The sequence below is a fragment of the Megascapheus bottae genome, chromosome 3 (genome assembly GCF_031878675.1).
Source record: "Megascapheus bottae isolate mThoBot1 chromosome 3, mThoBot2.hap1, whole genome shotgun sequence".
Classification (NCBI taxonomy): Eukaryota; Metazoa; Chordata; class Mammalia; order Rodentia; family Geomyidae; genus Megascapheus; species Megascapheus bottae.
In genome coordinates, this window is record NC_143511.1 from 61,082,813 (window position 1) to 61,106,488 (window position 23,676).

The 23,676-nt window shown below is 36.9% G+C and overlaps 1 protein-coding gene across 1 annotated transcript in view; it reads left to right on the forward strand.

Moving 5' to 3' along the window:
• Positions 1-22,883, forward strand: part of LOC150065632 (zinc finger CCHC domain-containing protein 7-like) — a 95,443-nt gene extending 72,560 nt beyond the window's left edge. The window contains exon 3 of the mRNA XM_090330280.1: positions 22,563-22,883. Within this exon, the coding sequence (XP_090186406.1) occupies positions 22,563-22,690 (128 nt within the window). The 3' untranslated portion in view covers positions 22,691-22,883. The remainder of the gene's footprint in view (positions 1-22,562) is intronic.
• Positions 22,884-23,676: the final 793 nt, after the last annotated feature.

Here is a 23,676-nt window from a genome sequence, read left to right on the forward strand (position 1 = left end):
AAAATTTATAATCAAATTTTATGTATACTCATTTCATCTAAATGCTTTGTTCTTTAGCCTCTATGGGACTTCACACTATTTCTTAAGGTTATTTGATGCACATTGTATTTTCATACCAGTTCTCACTGAATTTCATTTTCCTATAAGCTCATCTTGGAGAGACTTCTCATCATCAAATATCCCATCTTCTGTGAAATCTTACTTAGGCTGCATAATTTTATTTTTTCTTGGAATTTTATAGCTAGGGGAATCTTTCTATACTATAGATTTCCTGATTGTGATGACGCACATCTGTAGTCCAAACACTTAAAGCCGAGGCATGATGAGTACACAGCCAAACCTGTCTTAAAAAAAAAAAAAATCAAGGACTCAGAATGTAGATTAGTGAGAGAGTGCTTGCTTATTTATGCACAAGATTCTTCAGCACAGCCAAAAGTTACTTCATTTAAAATTTTAATTGAAAAATAGATTTGACTTTGCTATTCTTGTGGACACATAAACACACATTTAAGATTTCATATGAAACTTAGTAGTCTCTGTATTTGGTTTATTTCATATTTTAATTAATTCATTCCTCCTCCTTTTCCCTCCCCCCCCTTTTTCCTTCTCCCTCTTGCCCCTCCTCCTTAGTTGTGGCACTCCTCCTTTACAGTTGTGCCACTCCCCTGATTTATTTATTTTTGCCAGTCCTCAGCTTGAGCTCAGTGTCTGAGCACTGTCCTTGGACTTTCTCAAGGCTAGAGCTCTACCACTTGAGCCTGCGCACCACTTCCGGCTTTTTTTCCCTCTGTATGTGGTACTGAGGAATTGAACCTGGGTCTTCGTACATGCTAGGCAAGCACTCTCCCACTAGGCTAAACTCCCGGCCCTATTTATTTATTTTTTGCTCAAGGCTACACCTACCAGAACTCTTTCAGCTTTTTTTTTTTTTTGGTGGTGGTTAGCTAGAGATACTGGTCTCATAGACTTTCTTGCCCAGGCTGGCTTTGAATCATGAGTCTTAGATCTCAGCCTGTGTGTGTCTATGTGTGTTTGTGTGTTCGTATGTTTGCACTCACGCACGCGCAGAGCTGGGGGAGGGGAGGTGTCATGGGGCTTGAACTCTGGGCCTGGGCACTGTCCCTGAACTCTTCAGTTCAAGGCTACAACCTTACCTCTGGATCCACAGCCCCACATCCCATTTTCTAGTGGCTAATTGGAGAGAAGAGTGTCAGAGTCTTTAGTGCCCCAGCTGGCTTTGAGCTGTGATCCTCAGATCTCAGCCTCCTGAAAAGCTAGGATTACAGTCGTGAGCCACTGCGCCTGGCAGATCTCAGCCTTTTGAGTAATAGTCATTATAGATGTGAGCCACTAGTACCTGCACTCTTTTGACTTTTTTTTAATTTTGTTTTTGTTTTGCCAGTCCTGGGGCTTGAACGCAAGCCCTGGGCACAGTCCCTGAGCTTCTTTTGCTCGAGATTGACACTCTACCACTTGAGCCACAGTGCCATTTCTGGCCTTTTCTGTTTATGTGGTAGTGAGGAATTTAACCTAGGGCTTCCTGCATGGTAGGCAAGCACTCTACCACTAAGCCACATTTCTGGTCCATTTTTCCTTATTTTCTCTTTCCTCCAGTTCCTTTCCCATAGTAAATCTTTTTCTTTCTATAATAAATCTTACAAAGCAGTTATTCCAACAACTCTGTATAATTTCCATTTCTTGCTCCATCTCCTTCCTTCTTCCGTTATCTTTCTAGTTATTTCATGTGTTTGTGTTTATTAAGGCTGTAAGATGAGAAAGGTATGGAAGGTGTATAGCTAGTTCTGAGTCCTAAAATAATAGCTCTGTTTTGGAAACCCAAGTTATGAGGATAGAAGCAGGAGCTTTTTCAAAAACAGAATGAAGAGTCTTAGTAAGAACTTGGGAGGCATTTCTAGCAGTTTATAAATTTTGCTTTATGGAAAGTTGAGTTAGAGATGTAGCCAAGGAACAAGAAATGAAAGCCAGAAGTGTGGGCATTTGGGAGGCTCTCTCTTCAAAGAATTATAGTATCATTTGCATCTTATAAATTGTGACTCTTAGTTTTTCTTTTTTCTTTTCTTTTCTTTTTTTTCCTGCTTCTGAGGTTTGAACTCAGGGCCTCTTACTCTTGCTTGGCTTTTTTTTTTCTCAGGACTGGCACTCTGTCACCTAAGCCACACTTCCATTCTGGCATTCTACTGGTTAATTAGAGGTAGAATCTTTCAAACTTTTCTGCCCAGACTGACTTTGAACCTAAACTGTCAGATTTGTCTCCTGAGTAGTTAGGGTTAGTGGTGTAACCTACCAGCACCCAGCTAATATTTCTAAAAAAGTTTTTATGTTTTTATCTGAAGGGTATATTTAATATCTTTATAAATGAAACAAACCACAAAGATCTGGAGAAATTAACTTGTTGGGGAGGGGGTGGGGGGAGGAAAATGAGGAGAAAAACATGAGAATGGGTAGCAATGTTTGTTAAGTAATGCACCTTCTATTTGGTGAAAATAATGTAACCCTTTTATTACGATAAAAATATATTAAAAAAATTAACTTGTTTGGCTCTCATAGTTTGTTAGTGATTAAAAATGGATCAGTTCTATCCAAATTTTCTTCTAGTACCAAATCAGTTTTATACTGCAGGAGCTTACTAGGCTCTTCTTGATTTTAAATAGGAGAAACAGGACAAAAAGTAGTATATATTCATGCTTTCTACTTTCTCATTCCTTTCCATTTATTCTGTTTATTGTTAGCACATCATCATATTCTGTGTTTCCATCTTTGAATAAATCCCACTGAAATGACGAAGAATCTGTTGCATTTCCAGTAAAAGAAACATAAAATAGTATTTATCAAGTGGAAAAAACAATAGTTATGATTTAAAGTCTGTGTTGTTTTATATTATTAGGAGATATAACTTCTGAGATAACAAGATCACTTTTTTAATGTAGGAAATCTGAATGGGGGAGGGGAAAGCCAAAAATTGACTGAAGAATCAAGTGGTCTTGCATTACTTTAAAAAGTTGAATATATTTAAGTCAGCGGGTCCAATGACATGCATCATAGGGCACTTAAAGATCTGGCAGATACCATTGCAGAGGCACTAGAAAATTACCATGCACAGGATGTGAAAAGGGCAGAGTAATGGTAGTGCTTCTAAGCTCCCACTTTTGTTAGTCTAGTGCTCTTCACCACCTCCCCCTAAAGCTATAGAAACAAAGACACCATACAAAACACACATTTGCCTTGCATTGGCCTTTGAAAACACCATTTACTCAGCCATATTCTATTTTCTATTGTAGTTTCCCAAACTTACACATTCTAAATGTAAACCCAGTGTGGATTTTAAGCTGTTGTGTAATGTCAGTGGAAAATTGAGAGAATTGGGGCTCCCATTCGCAAGTGTTTCTAGAAGACTGGTTTTCAGATTTTTATTGCTATATTGCACAATTTGATCTTCCAACCAACCCAGAATGCCTCTTGATGTGCTCTATACAGATAAAATTAATTGCTGTGCCAAAAATGGTTTGTATTCAAAAGATTCATTTTATAGTATTGATCTATACTTTTAAATTTTATATATTCTACTGCTTGTACAAGAGGATTTGAGATAGCTTGAGAGGTATAACAAAAAGAAATCAAGCTGAAAGGTTATGAAAAAAATTAGACACAGTTTTCTCCTCCAGGAACTGAAGGTGAAATAATTACTGTACATTAATTTTATTCCTTAACATTGGCAGCTAAATAAAATGAAATATAAAGAATTAGGTTTGTTATTATTTAATTAAAAAGAGGTGCCCCATTTTTTAAACCTTATATCATTTCTATTTATTAATGTATTATAGTTTGTTTATAACTCTTAAAGAAATAGCCTTATGGGGGCCAGGAGTTTGGCCCAGTGGTAGAGTGCTTGCCTAGCATGCACGAAGACCCGGGTTTGATTCCTCGGTACCACATACTTAGAAAAAGCCAGAAGTGGTGCTGAGTCTCAAGTGGTAGAGCTCTAGCCTTGAGAAAAATCCAAGGACAGTGGTCAGGCCCTGAGCTTAAGCCCAGGACTGGCAAAAAAAAAAGAAAAAGAAATAGCCATATGGATTCATATTTCTCTGTAGTTTAGCAAAAGTAATATGATTTCTTTTTTTTATTGTTCTAAGTTAAGTAGTGACATTAATTTTTTTTTTGCCAGTCATGGGGCTTGAACTCAGTGCCTGTGCACTGTCCTTGGGCTTTTCTCAAGGTTATAGCTCTACCACTTGAGTCACAGCACCATTTCCAGCATTTTTTAAAATATATTTTTCATTGTAATTAATAGAAGGATTACATGATATTTGCCAGATAAATGGTGCATTAATTCCCACACATGATACCCTTTTACATGTCATGGTCCCCATTTCCCTTCCCTCTTCCCCCACCCCTCATGTAATATGATTTCTTTTAAGGAAATAATTTACTTTGGCAGGAAATCTAGGAGAGAATTTGTCATTTGACAGTACATGTGTAAATTATAGATAACTATTTCAGCCAGTTTTGTACCTTGCTTTTGTTGAACCCACAAAAACCACAATAATAACTCAGAAAGAGAACATGTTCACTTTAAATCAGGTGAACCCAAGGATAGTCATAGCTCTGCTTTGGCTCTGTGAACCAGATGGTTCCTGGATGGTTTCCTCATTTGAAAAATGGGACTAGTAATACTTTTCTCAAAGTGATTTTGCTTTAAAAGAAATAATCCAGAGAGCTACTTAGCAATTAGTTTCTTTCTAAGGAATATGTATTCTACATGAGCATAGGTTCCTCAGATAAACAGATCTTGGGTTTTGCTATTGACCCTGCACAAATTACTTCATACGTTTAATCTAGATAGAGCAATTAATTAAGACCTAAAATAGAGCACTTAATTATTACTAAGTACCCACTATAGTCATTATTAATCATGCCATAATAATAGTATTTTCATGGAAAACTATAATCAGTTTGGATCATGCATCCATATAAACATTCATTCATGGTGTGCACTTGGTTGAGGGGGACAGTTGCTTAAAAAAGGGGTCATATTGTAAGTGTTTATAAGTAATTATAACATTCTACAACTTACCAACTTACGTGTCTCATCTTTAGGCATAAGTAAAGGGGATGGTTATGGTTTAACCTCCACCATGTATTTGCTATAACTTTTGTGGTTGCCCTACAGTTCTGGGATATTCTGTTCTTTTTTTTCTTCTTAGTCTTCCTTTCCTTTGCTTTTTTCAGTTTTGGAAGTTTATATTGTCATAACTGTAAATTCAAGACATTTCTCATTATTTTCCATTTTCTAAGGAGTCTATTAAAAACCTTCATTTCTTTTGAAGTATTTTTTGCTTCTCACATTTCCCTCCAATTCTTATTTCAATAGTTTCCATCTCTTATCTATCTTTTCCATGTTTTTCCCTCAAACCCTTTTAAAGAATTCTGGTCTGATACTTTCAACATATCTCCCATGTAAGACTCTGGTCCAGCTGGTTGTTCAGTCTCTTTAAACTTATTGTTATTGTTCTTATTTGTTATGTTGGGGTTGGTGGTTGTAGTGGTTGTGTGGTGTGATGTAGTGGCAATAATGATGTCTGGTAATTTTTTGTTGTGGTGGAGATTTTATACTGGACAAAGGAATTAGAGCAAATAGGTTTTTATTAATAGAATGGTAGGGCATGAGAAGCCATTGTTGGTCTGTGCTTAACTCTCAATTTTTTGGTAAACCTGTACTCTGGGCTTATATATTTTAGATGAGAGTAGATGTCTAGAGGGGACTAGAATTGGATGCTTTCCTTTCCAGAGCTAAATTATTCTGATAATACTCGAACAGACAAGGCTCTGGTAAAATAGTTTCTCCCAAGGTTTCTCCCAAGATCTTTGTTAAGAACCATTTCAAAATGGTTCTTTTTCTCCTTCCTGGTCAAAGCAGGAGGAAGTTTTTCTCTAATAACTGAGAAACTGCTGAGTTCCTGAAGATTACAAAAAACAAAACAAAACAAAAACTCAACCAAAGTATGTGGGTGACCCTGGAGTTTTTAATTCAGTTTTGTCTACATTAAATAATTTATCATTTTTAGCTTAGGCTTTCGCACTCTGGTGTTGTCTTTTGACGATTTCTGCTTTTAAGTGTTTGCTTTGAAGTTTGATTCTGTCTGCCTGCCCATTGCTCCAATTTTACAGCTGTTGCTTTTTGTTTGTATGTTCAGATTTTAACTTGTCTTTAAGATAGAATGGTGATTTTTAAGCTCCTTAATGTACATATTTTTGTTTACTTTGAACATATATTTATAGGTAAATCCTGGTCTGCTAACCACATCTTGATCATTTGGTGGGCAGCCTCTGTTGTTGGTCATTCTTAAACATAGATAAGCTTTGTTTCTACCATGTCTACTGATTTGGTTGTTTGCTTAGATACTGTGAATAATATTGTAATAATGCCTTCAGATCTAGCCTTTAGTTGGTTAATTGGAGACTAGTCTCTGGAATTTTTCTGCCTATGCTGAATCTGAACTGAGATTCTCAAATCTCAGCTTCCTGAGTTGCTAGATTTGTAGCTAAAGACTGAACCACTGGTGCCCAGCTCAATTTTCATTTCTAATTGCTTCTGTTAAAATTCTATAGGCTTTTCTTACTTGTTTTGTTACAGAGAAACTCCATAACTAAATTTACCTAAAGTATGTGTCAGGGGCAGGTGGGGCAGCTTGTAATGTCAGCACATGGGAGGCTAGATGAGGTTCAGGCCATCCTGGACCACATCCTGAGTTGAAAAGCAGCTTGGGTCAAACGATCCTGTTCCTTTGTGAGACCTAATCTGAGGCTTAGAACCTGTATTTTAGAACTAGAGCGCTTGCTTTTAAAACTTCATTGTAAAGACACATTGTAGTTTTTGTTTTCTTTCAAAGCTGATTTATTGGAGTGGTTTGTATGATTAAAAGAAAAATTGTACTGTTGTAAGGAATAGCCAAGTTTGTTTCTAAATTGAAAGATTGTGACTAGCATAGGATAATTTACTATAATAATAGATAATAGATGTAGCTGTGTTGGGAATGTGGCTTAATGGTAGACTGCGTAACATGCATGAAGCCCTAGGTTCAATTCCTCAGTACCATATCAACAGGAAAACCTGGAAATGGTGTTGTGGCTCAAGTGGTAGATTACTAGCCTTGAGCAAAAGAAACCAAGGACAGTGCCTAGGACCTGAGTTCAAGCCCCAGGACTAGCAAAAAAAAAAAAAAGAAGAGGCAATGACAGTGGTAAGTGAATGTGTAACACATTGTATTGGTTGAAAAATATGAGCAGGCAGTAGACTTAAGTTGAACTTCTTTCTGGTGCTTAGGCCTCACATTTAAACCTGTCACCTTAAATCTTTGATTGTAAATCTTTTGAGTATATCAGAATCTAGTTGCTTTATAAGTCACTGTGCTACTATCACCTTGGTCTCATCCCCTCTTAGAGTCTGGATTATTGCACTTGTCTCCTTTTTATTAGATTCTCTTTCTCTTTCTTTCTTTCTTTCTTTCTTTCTTTCTTTCTTTCTTTTTTTTTTTTTTTGGTCCTGGGCTTGAACTCAGGGCTTTGGGCACTGTCCTTGGGCTTTCTCAAGGCTATTTCTACCACTTGAGCCAAAGCACCTCCCCCAGTTTTTTCTGTGTATGTGGTACCGAGGAATCGAAACTCAGGGCTTTGTGCATGATGCAGTATGCCACACTCCCTGCCTAGTTATATCTTTTTTTGGAGGGGGTGGTGGTGTCAGTCATGGAGCTTGAACTTTGGGTCTGGTTGCTGTCTTTAGGCCTGAGATCCTCATAAGCTCAAGGCTATCTCTCCACCTCTTGAACCACAGTTCCACTTCTGGTTTTCTGGTGGGTAATTGGAGATTAGACTCTCACCAAAAAAACCCAAAAACAAAAAACAAAAAAAGGCTGTCTTTGAACCATGATTTTCAGATCTCAGCCTCCGAAGTAGCTAGGATTACAGGCATGAGCCACCAGTGCTGGCTATGCACAAAACTCTTCAGTAGGCTGTCTTCTCCACTTAGAATCATGTTTACTGTGTTTCCTATGGCATAAAAGGTTGTATGTGGTCACACACCCATGTCTCATGCCTGTCATCCTAACTACTCAGGAGGCTGAGATCCAAGGATCATAGTATGAAGCCAGTCCAGACAGGAAAATCTGCGAGACTGTTTTTGTTGTTGGTAGTGGTCATGGGGCTTGAACTCAGGGCCTCCTGGGTCCTGTTCCTGAGCTTTTGTGGTCAAGTCTAGCACTCTACCACTAAGAGCCATAGTGCTGCTTCCAGTTTGCGGGTGAGTAATTGGAGATAAGAGGTCTCAGGAACTTTCCTACCTAGGAAATGAATACTACCCAGTTTCTTCAAAGTTTCAAGTACATTCCAACTTAGAGTTTTGAAACCTTTGCTCTTTATTGGCTCTGCTTTTCCCTTAACTATTATATGACTTTCTTCTCTACTTTCAGATTTCTGTTCAAATGTCATTAGAGAATTTCTTTTATTGTCTTATATGAAACGGCAGGTTACCCTGACCTTACTATCTTTTATATGCCTTTCTCAATTTTATTTTTCTTATATTTATCACCACTTTATACATTTTATATGTATTTGTGCATATGAAATGTCTGTATATGCATTGTGTGTGTGCATTTGTGTATACATGTTTAGAACTTGAATGGGCACTCAGTAAGTTCTCACCTCTTCTCCCACTGCTAATTTTTGAATGCATATTTGAATAAATCCAGTGAGAAAGACAAGAAATTGTGCTGACAAGGGAAATCGCCCACCATATAATAGTGTTAGGATTCTGAAGAAGTGTGGTGGGAAAGTGGTTAGGTAGTTAGAATGTCCTCAAAAGAGAAAGTTCTAGGTATCAGACATGGTGATTCTGAGGATTACTTGTCTGACTACTTGGGTAGGTAGGTAGCAGTCTATAAAGTCAGAAGGTTTCTGTTTTATTGATCTCTATTTTTTCTTGATCTACCAAGAACTAGTTGTGTTCTCTCTCCATTTGCCTATTTCCCCTCATGCTGTATGATTGGCTCTTTTGGAGCGAGGGATTAGAGTAAACAAGCTATTCTTCCTGGCTTTCTGGATTTGGCCGTTATCCAGTCTTTTTCTGCTAACTTGTTTGTATTTCGTCTAGTGACTAGTGGTCTTTTCTCTGGCTTCATTTTTGTCAGGACCAGTGTTACATATGTGCACTTTGTCCTTGAATGCTAAGAAAGTACTTATCAAACTGACAGTTGGTATGACTATTGGTTGCCACTTGACATAGAGAACGACACCTAAAAGTCTGCATTTGTAGCTGTGGCCTTCAACAGATTCACGTAAGAAGCTGTGCTTTATCAAGTAGAAATAATGTTACTGATGAACAGTGAGATTCATGATATTAAAATGTGTCCTTTCTCTAAAATATATCTTCTCATACTATCTGTGCTATTTTTATATGAGACCTTTTTCTTATGGTGAATAAGAAAAAAATATAAAATTCTAAGAATTTTGAAGGCTATTAATGAACCATATTTATTTTGTTGATTTTTCTGTGTATCATGTAATTAATTTCCTTCTTCTGTTTTGACATTTTGTTGGTACTGGGATTGGAATCATAGCCTTATGGAGATCAAACTGCCTCTCTAGACAGGTATCGTACTACATCTCTAGTAGCCTTTTTTTTCCCTTTTATTATTTTATTAGTTTTCAGATGATGGTCCTGCTTTTTGCATAGGCTTGCTTGGGTGGCTTTCCTCTTCAGCTATGCTTCATGCATAATTGGGATGATAAACTTATACCACACTCAACCTTTTATTGTTGAATATAAAATAAAAATAAATAAAAGCGTTGAAGACTTTTTGCCCAAGCTGGCCTTGAACCAAGCTCTCAGCTCTCTGGTAGCTAGAATAAGTAGGTGTGAGCCATCAAACTTAGCCAATCTCCAACCTCCCTTTTAAAATCTTTTGTCGGCTCAGTGGCTCACGCCTGTAACCCTAGCTACTCAGGAGGCTAAGATCTGAGGATCAAGGTTCAGAGCCAGCCTGGTACAAAGGACCTGAGATTCTTATCTCCAGTTACCCTCTAGGAAATGGGAAGTGGGGCTTGGCTCAAGAGTAGGGTGGTAGCCTTGAGCTGAAGAGCTCAGGGACAATGCCCAGGCCAAGTTCAAGCGCCATGGCCTTTAAAAAAAAAACCTTTTTTCTTTCTCTTATGTCTTCTACTCTGTTTCATTGATTTTCCTCTGTAATATTTCCAAGACTTCCTTGGAAAGATGAGGGTGAAGTAGCTTTGTCTCTCTTCTTAATTTAGTCTTTTCCTTTAGGCATTTGTTCTTTGTTGGTTGTTTAGTTTTCCAATCCTGGGGCTTGACCTCAGGTCCTAGGCACTGTCCTTGGACATTTTTTTGCTCAAGGCTAGCGCTCTGCCACTTGAGCCACAGCACCATTTCTGGCTAGGCAAGTACTTTATCACGAGGCCACACTCTGATCCAAAGATGAGATTTTTTTTTTTTTTTGCTAGTCCTAGAGCTTGAACTCAAGGTCTGAGCACTGTCCTTGGGCTCTTCTCAAGTTTAGAGCTCTAGTACTTGAGCCATAGCCCCAGTTTCTACTTTTTCTATGTATGTGGTACCAAGGAATTGAACCCACATCTTTGTGCATACTAGGCAAGCACTCTACCACTAGGCCTAAGTCCTGGCCTATTTTTTTTTTTCCTAGTCCTGGGGCATGAACTTAGAGGCTAGGAACTGTCCTTGGACACTGTTTTCTCAAGGTTAGCACCCCACCACTTGAGCTACAGCACAAATTCTGGCCTTTGCTGTGTATGCAGTACTGAGGAATCAAACCCAAGGCCTCATACATGCTAGACAAGCACTCTACAATTAGGCTACGGATCCTCCTTTAGGTTTTAATTTCTTTTAAGTTTGTTATACTGCCGGCATGGTGGCTCACACCTGTAATCCTAGCTACTCAGGAAGCTGAAATCTGAGGATTGAGGTTCAAAGCCAGCCAGGGCATGAAAGTCTGTGAGACTCTTTATCTCCAATTAAGCACTCGAGAACTGGAAGTGGCACTATGGCTCAAAGTGGCTACAGCACTTGCCTTGAGCTGAATTTCTCAGGGACAGTACCCAAGTCTAAGGTTTAAGCACCACAACCAATAAAAAAAAATGCATCTGAAGAATTACTTGAAGTTGCCAATCAGTGGTGGGTCTGATTTTGTTGGCATTTGCTTTGTACGCATTGCCTTTAGAATTAGCCAGGAGAACAATTCTAGGCTTTCTGGGCTCAGGTAGTAGGTGCATTACTTCTTTCTTGCTCATTGATATCCTTTCTCATGTTTTTGTCCCTATTTCCCTCCCCCCCCCAAAACCTTGCTGAAATTTTCTACTAATATTTTACTAATGTAAAGTACTAGTCATTTCTCAGAAAATGTATGGCTAAAAGAAGTAGTTCTTACTCTATATCCTATGTGCCCTTCTTGGTCAAAATGTCTGGACACATTTTTATTTGATCCAGTGGTAGAGGTACTACCATCTACTGAGTAAAGGGTAAGGATACTAGGAAACATCCTATGATGTTCGAGACAATTGCCTATAACAAATAATTTTCTGTCCCCAAATATCAGTACTAGATTTCAGAAATTTGAGATAGGGACAAATGTCACTTTCCATCTAACCTAAAAACAAAATAAAACAAAAACTTACTTCGCTTAGAACTATTTTTATTTTTCTGTATGATCATACAGATCAGTCAACCATTATCTTTATGATTCCATTCCTTTTAAAACATTTATTGGAAAGAACCTTTTTCTATGTTAGAAAATTAGAGATTTTTAAAAACACAAAATATATAAAACATTAAATATAAAGTAAAAATATAATTATCTGGGTTGGCACTTGCAATTCTAGCTACTCAGCAGACCGAGTTCTGAAGCCTCCCAAGCAGAAAAATGCTCTGAGACTCTTTATCTTCAGTTAACCTCCAAAAATCTAGAAGTGTGGCTTAAGTAGAAGAACACAGGCTTTGAGCAAATAAAACTAAGGAAGAGCCTAGGGTCAAGCCTGAATATTGGCACAAAATAGAAGGCTATAATTGTGAAATAGCTGTCTGTGTATGTATACATGTCTGTTGACTACCTGTATATATCATTGAGATGAGATGAATATTAGCCTAAGTATTCCTACCAACAGTGGAATTATAACACTGGTGTTAGTTTATTGGAAGAATTGCTTTATCTCTTTTAATGTTGGAAGGGGCTTAGTATGAGTCTTCTCAGCCTGCTAGTCTTTTCTTGCCTCTTCGGGCTCCAAACACAGTGTTAACATTTTCTGTACATTTACACTAACAGTATTACACTATTAATAGCTTCTGTATTTTTTCTTTGTGCTTACATAAACAGCATTGAAATACAGAATGTAGTAGAAATCTTTGTATATACTTCTCTGAAACATACTTTTATCATGTTATTGATTAATAGAATGATTTCTCTTTATAATAGCTACCTGATTCATAGTGAGTGAAAGAGAGAGTGTGAGTATGTATAGGTGTGTGTATAATATTTCAGTTTCATAGACTGTTAGATAATTTGTTGCTTTCAGTTTTTTAATCTTGTTAATTAATATTACAAGTACATGTATAAAAAGAGTATGGGTGGAGCCTGGAGTTTGGCCTAGTGGTTAAAGTGCTTGCCTAGCATGCATGAAGACCCGGGTTCGATTCCTCGGTACCACATACATAGAAAAAAGCCGGAAATGGTGCTGAGGCTCAAGTGGTAGAGCTCTAGCCTTGAGAAAGTCCAAGGACAGTGCTCAGGCCCTGAGCTCAAGCCCAGGACTGGCAAAAAAAAAAAAAAAAAGAGTATGGGTGTGTGGATGTTTGGTTCCCTGCCAGTACTGAGGCTTGAACCCAGAGCTTTGTGTTCTTGCTGAGCGTTTTCTGCTCAAGGCTGCTTCTCTACCAGCTGAGCCATGAGTCCAGTTCTGGCATTCTGCTTATTACTTGGAAGTACAAGTCTCAAGGACTTAGAACTTCAGTCTTCAGATCTCAGCCTCCTGAGTAGCTAGTATTTTAAGTGTAGGCCAACTGAATTTTTTTCTTAAAAATAAAAAAAAGTGTTTAGTGATGGGACAGAATAATGAAGGTGGTCAGAAAAATTGTTTATTTGAGCTTCACTTTTTCTGGAATTTGTATTCAATACTGCATTTCAACCTGGTGATTTCAGTAATGCTGGAAAAAAATAAATTTGAAGATAAATTCAATTACTTACCAATGAGTTTGCCTTGGTTCAGTAAGATAAATGACAATTTTACTTAAAATGGCAATGTATCAAAAGTGCAATAGGCCATAGATAGTAAAAAATGTTCAGAAATTACTCAAATAAATATTTTGAAAAGCCAGGCGTGCTAGCTCAGGCCTGTAATCCTAGCTACTCAGGAGACTGAGATCTGAGGATTGTAGTTCAAAGCCAGACAGGGCACTATAGCCCTCAAGAATCTTATCTCCATTTAACCACTAGAAAATCAGAAGTGGGACTGTGGCTCAAGTTAGGGCAGTAGCTTTGAGCTGAAGAGCTCAGGGACAGGTCCCAGGCCCAGAGTTCAAGGTGTCATGACTGACACCTGCCCCCCTAAAATATTTTTTTTAAAGAAATAATTAGTTAATGGCCAGGAGTTTGGCCTAGTAGTAGAGTGTTTGTCTAGCATGCATGAAGACCCAGGTTCCATTTTTCAGTACCACATACATAGAAAAAGCTAGAAATGATTGCTGTGCCTCAAGTGGCAGAGTGCTAGCCTTGAGGAAAAAGCCCAAGGACAGTGCTCAGGCCCTGAGTCCAAGCTCCAGGACTGGCAAAAAAAAAAAAAAAAGGAAAAAAAGAAAAGAAATAGTAACCCAGATGTAAGGACACATGCATCTATGATCCCAGCTGTATTAAATTGTCCATTTGAGGTTAATTAAGTACAAAAATTAAGGAGACTCTTTGGGTCTTTCCTTAAACAAGTAAATAATATGATGAGAGTATAGCAGAGCTGGTAGAGCCCTGAGTTCAATACCCAGTACTAAGAAAAAGAAATTTAAATTTCAAAAAAGGAATTTAAGGAAGCAATTAATAAAACTGTTAATATTTTATTGATAAAAGGATCCTAAAGCTGTCTGAAAACTTTTAAGCTAGCTGTTAAATTTCATGTGTGCTTTTTTGTGTGGGTCATGGAGTTTGAACTAAGGGCCTGGGTGCTGTCTCTGAGTTCTTTTGCTCAACGGTAGTGCCCTATTACTTTTTGAGCAACATGCCACTTCTGGTTTTGGAGTGGTTAATTGCAGATAAGAATCTCATAGGGACTTTCCAGCCAGGCTGGCTTGGAACCACAATCCACAGATTTCAACCTCCAGAGTAGGTGAGCCACCTCCCCCAGCTTCACATGTGCTTTTTATTTTTGACAATGAATCTGCAGAACAATTTAAAATAGGTATAGATGTATGGATTTTATAGTTTTAGTTATGCTGTTATGACCAGTTGTACAGACATAACAAGTTTTTCATCTTGGGCATCTTTCATTCTGTTGTAATCTGCATATTCTTTTAAGGAAATATGTAATCATACATTCATTTGGTAATCCTATCTTCATATTTCCCTAAGTCATTGCATAGTATATAATCAGAATTGAAAACCCCAGGCATTGGGAAAGCAGTAGAGATGGAAAAGATTTTAAAAGTTTTTAGGTCCAAGAAGGCAGGCAGTGGTGGCTCATGCCAATAGTTCTAGCTACTTGGAAGATTTAGCTAGATGTGAGATTGAGGTTTTTATGCTGCCTCAGGCAGAAATACCCATCTTCTTATCTCCAATTAAACATCAAAAAGCCAGTAGTAGAGTTGTTGGCAAAGTATTAAAACCTTGAGCTGTAAACCTCAGGGACAGCACCCACACCTAGAGTTCAAGTCTCAGGACTATCAGAGAAAGGCAGAGGGAAAGAAGAGGGAGGGAGGGAAGAAAAAGAGAGAGGGTGGGAGAAAGGAGAAAAGAGAAAATGGAGAGAGAATGAGTTCTTAAGGTCCTTAACCAGTATTTGGTGTGATGTATGTGATGTATTTGTTCAGTGGTGGTTGTGTGTGTGTGTGTGTGTGTGTGTGTGTGTGTGTGTGTGTGTGTGTGTGTGTATTCTTCAGCCAAGAAAATTACTATCAAATATTTCATAAAAAATCATTTAGCTACTCCAAAAGAATTTACATATCTAAGTGGCAAAGCTCTAAACTTCAATTATTCAGTAGTTTAGCATAAAATCATACTGCCACTTTCATAATACACTTGAGTATACTATGTAAGTTCAGAATATGAATGATCTAGTTGTGATCCCCACTGCATTAAGTTAATCTTTGAATTGTTCTTAAAACATTTTCAAGGATGATACTATTCCCAGATATTGCTCCCAGATGTGCTGATTCAGAGATGATATTTTTATGTTACGTTGAATGAGCTATGCAGTTTTAAACCTTTTTATGGTCTTTTCAACTGATTTTGTTGTATCTTTAGAATCCATTTAGAACATTTTTTGACTTAGAAAAGCATAATTTTTTGTTTTTAAGTTATGTTCATGTTCCCTGATCAATATATGAATAGAATTAACTGGTAACAGAATACTTTCCAACTTTCAGACCACTACAAAATTCTTACTTTAACCTCTGGCCTAATTTCAGAGGATGGTTTTGTTTTTATCTTCTGTAATTATACCTGATAATTCTGTACAGTGATTGTTGGAAATACATATAGTTAGTGAAAGCATATTAAAGGTATAAAAGATGTTCTTTCCCAATATTCACAATAATGAAGTTCAATCTCAAGGCATCTTAACAGTTTTGGAATTCGGGGTTGAGTTAGTAGTTATTGTGGAGCTCATATTGCAACCTAGGTAGTTGAAGTAAAGGGTATTTCTAATGTGATCTTAGAAATCAGGATTCAGGCAAATAAAAACTTTATTTTGTAAATTAAAACTGTCCATCTATTAAATTTTAATGACATTGGTATTCTGCTTGCTTTATAAAACCCTTTATTACAAACAGTTATGAATATGAACATCTCATTTGACTACTGATGAACAGAGGGGAAAATCTAAATTAAAACTTTAAATACCACTATTTAATTACCCAAATGGCTTTGACTGTGTTAAGGAGTGCCTGGGATTATTCTGTTTTTCAATTTGTTTTAATGCTTCCTTGGTAAAAGCTGATGGATTCCCAGGCCCATTGCTGTCACTGATGAACTATATAAAGATAAATGACATTATGGTAAATTCCACTTAATGACACATTTTTAATTTTCAGAACACAGACATTTTCAGGCTTGTGAATGAAGGCTAATTACCTCAAGATCAGAACAAAATAACTCCTCATTTCGAAAGATAATAGAAAAGGAATGTTGCAGATTAATGATGCTATTTATCTTTAAAGGAAAAAAATTTTATCTTTATCCAGATAGCATAGCTCCCTGAGGAGCATGATTATAAAATGAATCTGAAGTCGCAACTTAATAGGTTATTAAAATTGTGAGTGCAGGCTCTTCTGCTCTAGTCTTTCCATAAATTTAAATTGGAGGTCTGCTGTATTCAAAAGGAGCAGCTTGTTTATGAGGCCTAAGGGAACAACATACCTTATTGACAAAAGATGTACTTAATCTCAGTCTAATATCTTGTTTCTTTATTTCTCTGAATTAAACTCAACTATTTGAAAAGAATTTTGAAGTCTTTTCCCACTTTTAATTAATATGTAATTGGGAGGACCACACGTGGACTTGTTTAATTAAGATTAAAATAAAAATGAAAATTAAATGCCCGGTTTGTAATGTTATTTAGTTGTGTGCTTATTTGTTTACTTTTTTTTACCATTTTAATTTTGTTACTTAAGAGGAAAATACCTTGTTCTATGAATGTCATTTTTGTGATTTCAGATAGAATTTATGTAGGAATTGTTCAATAAATTGTTATTCACAGTTAATGGATTAGCTATAGTCCTACAGAAGTAAAAGCAATGATACAATATTACTTGTCATAGAGGCTTTAAAATGTTCTTGCTCAGTTGCTATTATTTTCTTATTAACGATGTCATATAACATTTCCTGTAGTTTTTATTCTTGTCTATTAGGTAATACATGATTTCCCTATACGTTTGGTTATATTTCTGTGCCACAGAAGAATGTTTATGACCAGCATCTATTATAAATGTGTACTAACACTAGAAATGACATTATATCATTTAAAGATACTATTTTCTCCATTTTTGCTATCTTATTTGCTCTTAGTGTTAGCATGTTTTTAACCACTGAGCTAATACCTCATGCTCTAATTGACTGTTACTAATATTGATACTTCCTTTAATACTATGTATTTTAAGTTTCCAACAGTATACCCTGTTTCCAACACACCAGGCTTTCCTTCTTGCTCTCTTTTTTTCTTTCTTTCAAGTAAGTTTCGCAATTCATCATTTGTATTTTCCACAAAGTGATAGGCATTGTGTTGTAAGACAATGTCTGTATATTTGGAAGGGAGGGGAGATTTTTTTTTCTTCAATCTCAGTCTTTAAAAAATTTGAAAAGTTGGATACAGTGGCCATGCCTGTAATCCTAGCTACACAGGTGGCTGAGTCTGAAGATCACTGTTCAAAGCCAGTGAGGGCACAAAAGTCCTTGAGATTCTTTATTTCTAATTAACCACCAAAAAACTTGAACTGGTTCTGTGATGCAAAGTGGTAGGGCGCTAGCCTTGAGCTGAAGAGTTCAGGGACAGTGCCCAAAGCCCCATAACTGACCATACGTACATGCATACATACATATATTTGTAAAAATGTTTAGGAATTCAAACCACATTTAATGAGACATAGAACTATATGGAATTATAAAGACAAGAACTATAGTACTTTGATACATCAAAACACTTTCTTATTAAATCAAAGTGGACAACTTTTAGAATATATGTAATGCACACTTCTTACCCAGTTATAATCTTTAAGGTAAATAAAACCAAAATATAAACATTTGTGATATTATGAGCATGTTCCTATTTCATAGTTCCTAATTATTGCTATTTATTTCAAATTTTCAGCAGTAACTCTTACCTAGATTTAGGTAGTGAAGATGAGTTTACTATAAAGACACTTCCGTATAAATTTAAGCAGAGTTTAAAACAATTTCTTTTTGGTGGTATACATGGTTTGAACTTCCATGAAATAATCATTTCACAGAATATAGCTCCCAGTCACAATAGAGCAAAACACTATTTGTATGTATATGTATGTATAGCAAACAGGTAGTAAGTAGGGTGCTTGTTTGACTGAAAATGGAGTCTTAGCCAGGCTAGGTGGCTCACGCCTGTAATCCTAGCTACTCAGGAGGCTGAGATCTGAGGATCACACTTTAAAGCCAGTCAAAACCAGTCTGGGCAATACAAAGCAGTGGTACTCTTATTGCCAATTAACCACTAGAAAATGGGAAATGGGTCTGTGGCTCAAGGGTAGGGTGGTAACCTTGAGCTGAAGAGCTCAGGGACAGCGCCCAGGCCCAGAGTTCCCCATTACCACACACACACAAAATGGAGTCTTTTTCTAAAACATACAATTAAAGATGAATGTTCTCATTAATTCTCACTCTCACTGGGAATAAGACAAAGTTGTTCTCCATAGTTCAACTCTCTATATATTATAATGATATCAGTACAGTAAGACACACAGAAGAATAAGAAAGTTTTAAAGTTGCCTTTAATCTACTTAGAAGATCACGGATAATCTATTAAAAATCCATTTACATGGTGGCTCATGTCTGTAATACTAGCTGCTCAGGAGGCTGAGATCTGAGAATCATGATTCAAAGCCAACCCAGGCAGGAAAGTCTGTGAAACTCTTCTCTCCAATTAACCAGAAAACCAGAAGTGGTGTGCCTCAAAGTGGTTGGTAGAAATATAGCCTTGAGCAGAAACGCTCAGGGACAACACCCGGCCCAAGTTCAAGCTCTATGACCACCACCACCAACAGCAAATGCTGTTTTATTTTTAAAACTTGGTGTCTCTTACAATGTATATTACATTAGATATATTAGATGCTGCATGTACTAGCTTTTGGGAAACATTTTTCCTCTTTACCATTCATTCCTCTGTCAACAGAATTTCTGACTGGAAAATTATTCCATAGGATTTGGATGGTGATGATGAATGATGATTACTTATCATTACCCTATACTTTGCTGCTCCTACATTTAATGAGTAGGCACACAATTTGAACCTGCTGCGTACAGTCTCCAGATATGAGTGGAAAGGAATTACCCAGTTGAGTCATTGAAAGAACTTCTTGTAATTCCTATAAGAAATACAAAACAAAACGCCCAAGATTGTTTCTAAGATAGGGGTTTTAGAACTGTTTAAGGTCTAAATCTGCCAAAATTCATGTTCTTTCAACTAGCCAGCCTCAGAATAAAGCCAGCACAGAAGGTAGAATTGAGAAAAGAGATGAGTTGTGCATCCACTTCTAGAATGAACAAGCCAGGCTGAAGGTACACAAATGCCTAGATTTTTCCAGTTATACATAAGCCTGTAAATCCCTTGCCTTCATTTTTTTTCTTCTTTTACCAGATTTCTGTTATTTGCATGTAAAGTTCCAAATTACTAAGAGCAACCAAGACTAACCACTTTCTCTCTTGATCTGGAATTTTGTCGTTCCTTTTTATAGTACCATTCTCTGCTACTGTCAGTAGTCCCCAGGTCCTGCAGTAGTGAAGATGGTGGATAAATATCTGAGTTGGGGATATTTAGTCTACTTTATTGTTATCTGACCTTGCAACTAAACAACATGTGAAGTAGGACTAAGACACTATAGAATATCTTTTAGGAGATCAAAATTACTAAATACAGTTTCAATTTTATATGTAATACATGACTTCAAATAAGAAAAACATTTCAGATAGGAGACTTGGCAAGTGGGACTACATCAAAATAAAAAGTTTCTGCACAGCTAAGGACATAGTTACTAAACTAGAGAGACGGACAACATGACTGGGAGAAGATATTTAGCAGTAATATATCAGACAAAGACCTAATATCTAGTAAATAAAAGGAGCTCAAGAAATGAACTCCTCCTAGACCTAATAAACCAATCACTAAATGGGAAGGGAGCTAAGAAGGGACTTCTCAGAAAAAGAGGTAAGAGGGGGAAAAATCCCTGAGGAGATGCTAATCATTCTTGTCATAAAGGAAATGCAAATCAAAACAACTCATGAGATTCCATCTCACTCCAGTTAGATTGGCAAATGTTATGAATTCACCAAATGTTGGCAAGAATGTGGGCAAAAAAGGAACCCTTACTGCACTGTTCGTGGGAATGTCAACTAGTACAACCACTCTGGACAGCAGTCTTGGGGGATCCTCAAAAAACTAAACAGGCCTTCCTTACAACCTAGCCATACCACTCGCTTCTGGGCATTTACCCTAAATATCATGAGCTAAGATATGATAAACACTCCTGCACATCCATGTTCACAGTCACACTATTCACAATTGCCAAGATATGGAAACAGCTCAGATGTCCCACAATAGCTGAGTGGATCTAAAAAAATGTAACTACCTATACATGATAGAATTTTACACAGCCCATTAGAAATAAAATAATGTCATTTGCAGGGCAATGGATGGAACTAGAACAAATTGTGTTAAGTGAGGTGTAAGTCAAGCTCAGAATGACAATGTATGTTCTCTATATGTGGATATTAGACCTAAAATACACTGGGATATGAAGATTCTAGATACTCACACATACTGAGAGACCAAAGGAGGATACTTACTCTTAGGCATTGCACCTTTGTTTCTTTCTCCTAAGTGTCTCCTCATATATAAAGCATATAAAATAGTACACATACTGAATTGAATTCCAAGATTTGGAAACAAGAGACCTCTTTCTTTTTTTTTTTTCTTTTTTTTTAGTTTTTAGGTTTTGATGATTATATCTTTATCTTAAATATATTTATTCAAGTATACCTCTTCAGAAGGGTGGGGGGAGAGTATAGAACTGTGAAGGGAAAAGGGTAAAAAAATGAAGCAGTGGAGTTTACTGGACACTGATAAAAGTGAACTAAGCAACTCATGGGTTGCTTAGTGGGGAGGGGAGATTGAGAATGCAGGAACAGAAGATAGTGTACAACAAGAATACTAATTACCTGATTCATGTAATTGTATCCCTCTGTACATCACCTCTATAATAACAATAAAATAAATATTAAAAAATTATAGTTAGTCCTTTCATTAAGAGTTCCAAGCATACTTTTAAAAACCCTTCCAGATATATACTACTACTAACCGTAACAGGAAATTTTAAAAATAGCAAAATTAAGTGGCAATATTGCATTTATTTCACATGGTTTGTTTAAAATCTGCTTGAGGACAATGATAGCATTTGAAATTTTTATTCTACACTTAAAACTTAAGGTAAATGAGACAAGCCAAACAAGAATGCTTAAAGATAAGCCTTTTATATGTGTTAAAAGAAACCCAGCATTTGGAATAAATATATATCACATGTATTCTGTGAGAGGAACATAGAGAAGATTTAAAACAAAAGGGAGAAGGCATTATGAAGATAGAACGGAGATTTCATGATGTTATACCTAGCATACATTCTGGAATGAGGTGGCCACAAGCTAAGGAATAATGGCAACCATTAGAGAGACCTCTATGGAGTAAGGAACAGATTATCCCTAAGAGCCTCCCTTACCATTTCTCCTGTCCCCTCTAACACCTTGATTTTTGTCCAGGATATTGATTTTGAAATTCTGGCCTCCAGAATTATGAAAGAAACCAACCAACATTGTTAATTTGAGACAGCAGGTACAGGAATCTAATACAAACACTATTTGGGGGTGGGGGGGAAGGTCTGTCATAGGGCTTGAATTCTGGGCCTGGGTGTTATCCCTGAGAAATTCAGCTAATGGCTACCGCCCGACCCTTGGGCCTGGGTATTGTCCCTGAACTCTTTAGCTTAAAGCTACTGCCTACCCCTTGAGCCATAGCTCAAAGGTGGTTGGAAAATTGGGTCTTCACACCATTTCAGAGTATCTTCCAAGATGCTGCTTACAAGGGGAAATGTACCTCTTCATTTTCAGATAGCCTCTCACACTTTTTGCTGGGAGACTTTCTGGGTGAGTTTCTAACCTTCCCTTTCTGACTAGCTGGGATTGTATATGTATTTGACCACCTGCTTGCCTGCTTCTTTCCCTTTCTCCCTCCTTCCCTCCCTCCCTCTCTCTCTCTCTCCCTCTGCCTTCCTTCCTTCCTTTCTTGACAGTCTCTAACTTTTGCCCAAAACTGACTTTGAACCAAAAAAACAAAAAGAAAAAAAAACAACAACAAAAACAAAAAACCCCAAGAAATTCCTGTTTTTCTTTTCCAAATAGTTGAGATTACAAGTATGAGCTGCTACCATGCCCAACCTCAGAGTTAAAATGTATTTTAAAAATATACTTAGTAATTTGTTAACTAATACATTATGAAATACAATACAATCTATGAAATGTTAATGTCATTTATTACAGATCATATGAAGGAAGAAATATTGTTGACCTTCAGCATACTACCTACCCACCTGAATCAGTACCAGTATTGTAAAGCTTGTTTTTTCCTGATTGAAAAGTTTGGCATTTTTGTGTCAGCCTATTTCTAGACTGTTTATTGTCCCGTATCTGTGTGGCTATATAATATCACACTGTTTTGATTATTATATTCTAAATCCTTTTGTATTTCCAAATCCATTTTATCCTCAATTTAGAAAATCCTATCAAATTAAAAACAAACAAAAAAATGCCTGCTGAGCTTCTGACTGGTATTGCATCGAAGGTATAGATAAGTGTAGAAATGACTCCAAAAAATAAATTCTTTTAATCCTTGAATACAATGGTGCTTTTCTTTATTGCTTTTGTAGTTTTCATTGTAAAAGCCATATTTACACATTTTTGTTAACAATAATTATATTTCACTTTTGTGTATGTATATGTGAGTATGACTGTGTAAGTTATTAGAGCTTGAACTCAGGACTTGGGTGATGTCCCTGAGCTCTTTTGCTCAAAACTAGTGCTCTACTACTTGACTAACAGCTCTTTTTTTTTTTTTGGTGGTTAATTGGAGATAAGAATCTCTCAGCTTCCTGAGTTGCTAGAATTATAGGCATGAACCACCCTGCACCTGGCTGATTTTTAAAATAACTTTTATGTTTAGGGTAACAGTGCAATATAATTTAAAAGTAAAATTTCAAGGTTGTCTTAATTTGTCAAATGGCCTAAAGGATTTAGATAAGTTAAAGAACACCAAGATTTAGACAAGTTAAAGAACACCAAGTTTTTTTTACTTTAAAAGATATTTTATCCCAGACCCACAAGGTATCTCCCTTCTTTCTGTTTATCTAAAAGGTTTTTTTGGTACCAGCCCTGGGCTTGAGCTCAGGGCCTGAGCATTGTCTTTGGGCTTGAGCTCTACCACTTGAGCCTCAGCACCACTTCCAGTTTTTTTCCCACCTATGTTTGTGGTACTGAGGAATCCAACCCAGGTCTTCGTGCATGCTAGGCCAGACTCTCGGCCCAGGGCTATGGAATTTTTAAATGCCCACACAAAGCAATCAGTAAGCCTCATCTAAAAGGCCCATGTACTGCACAG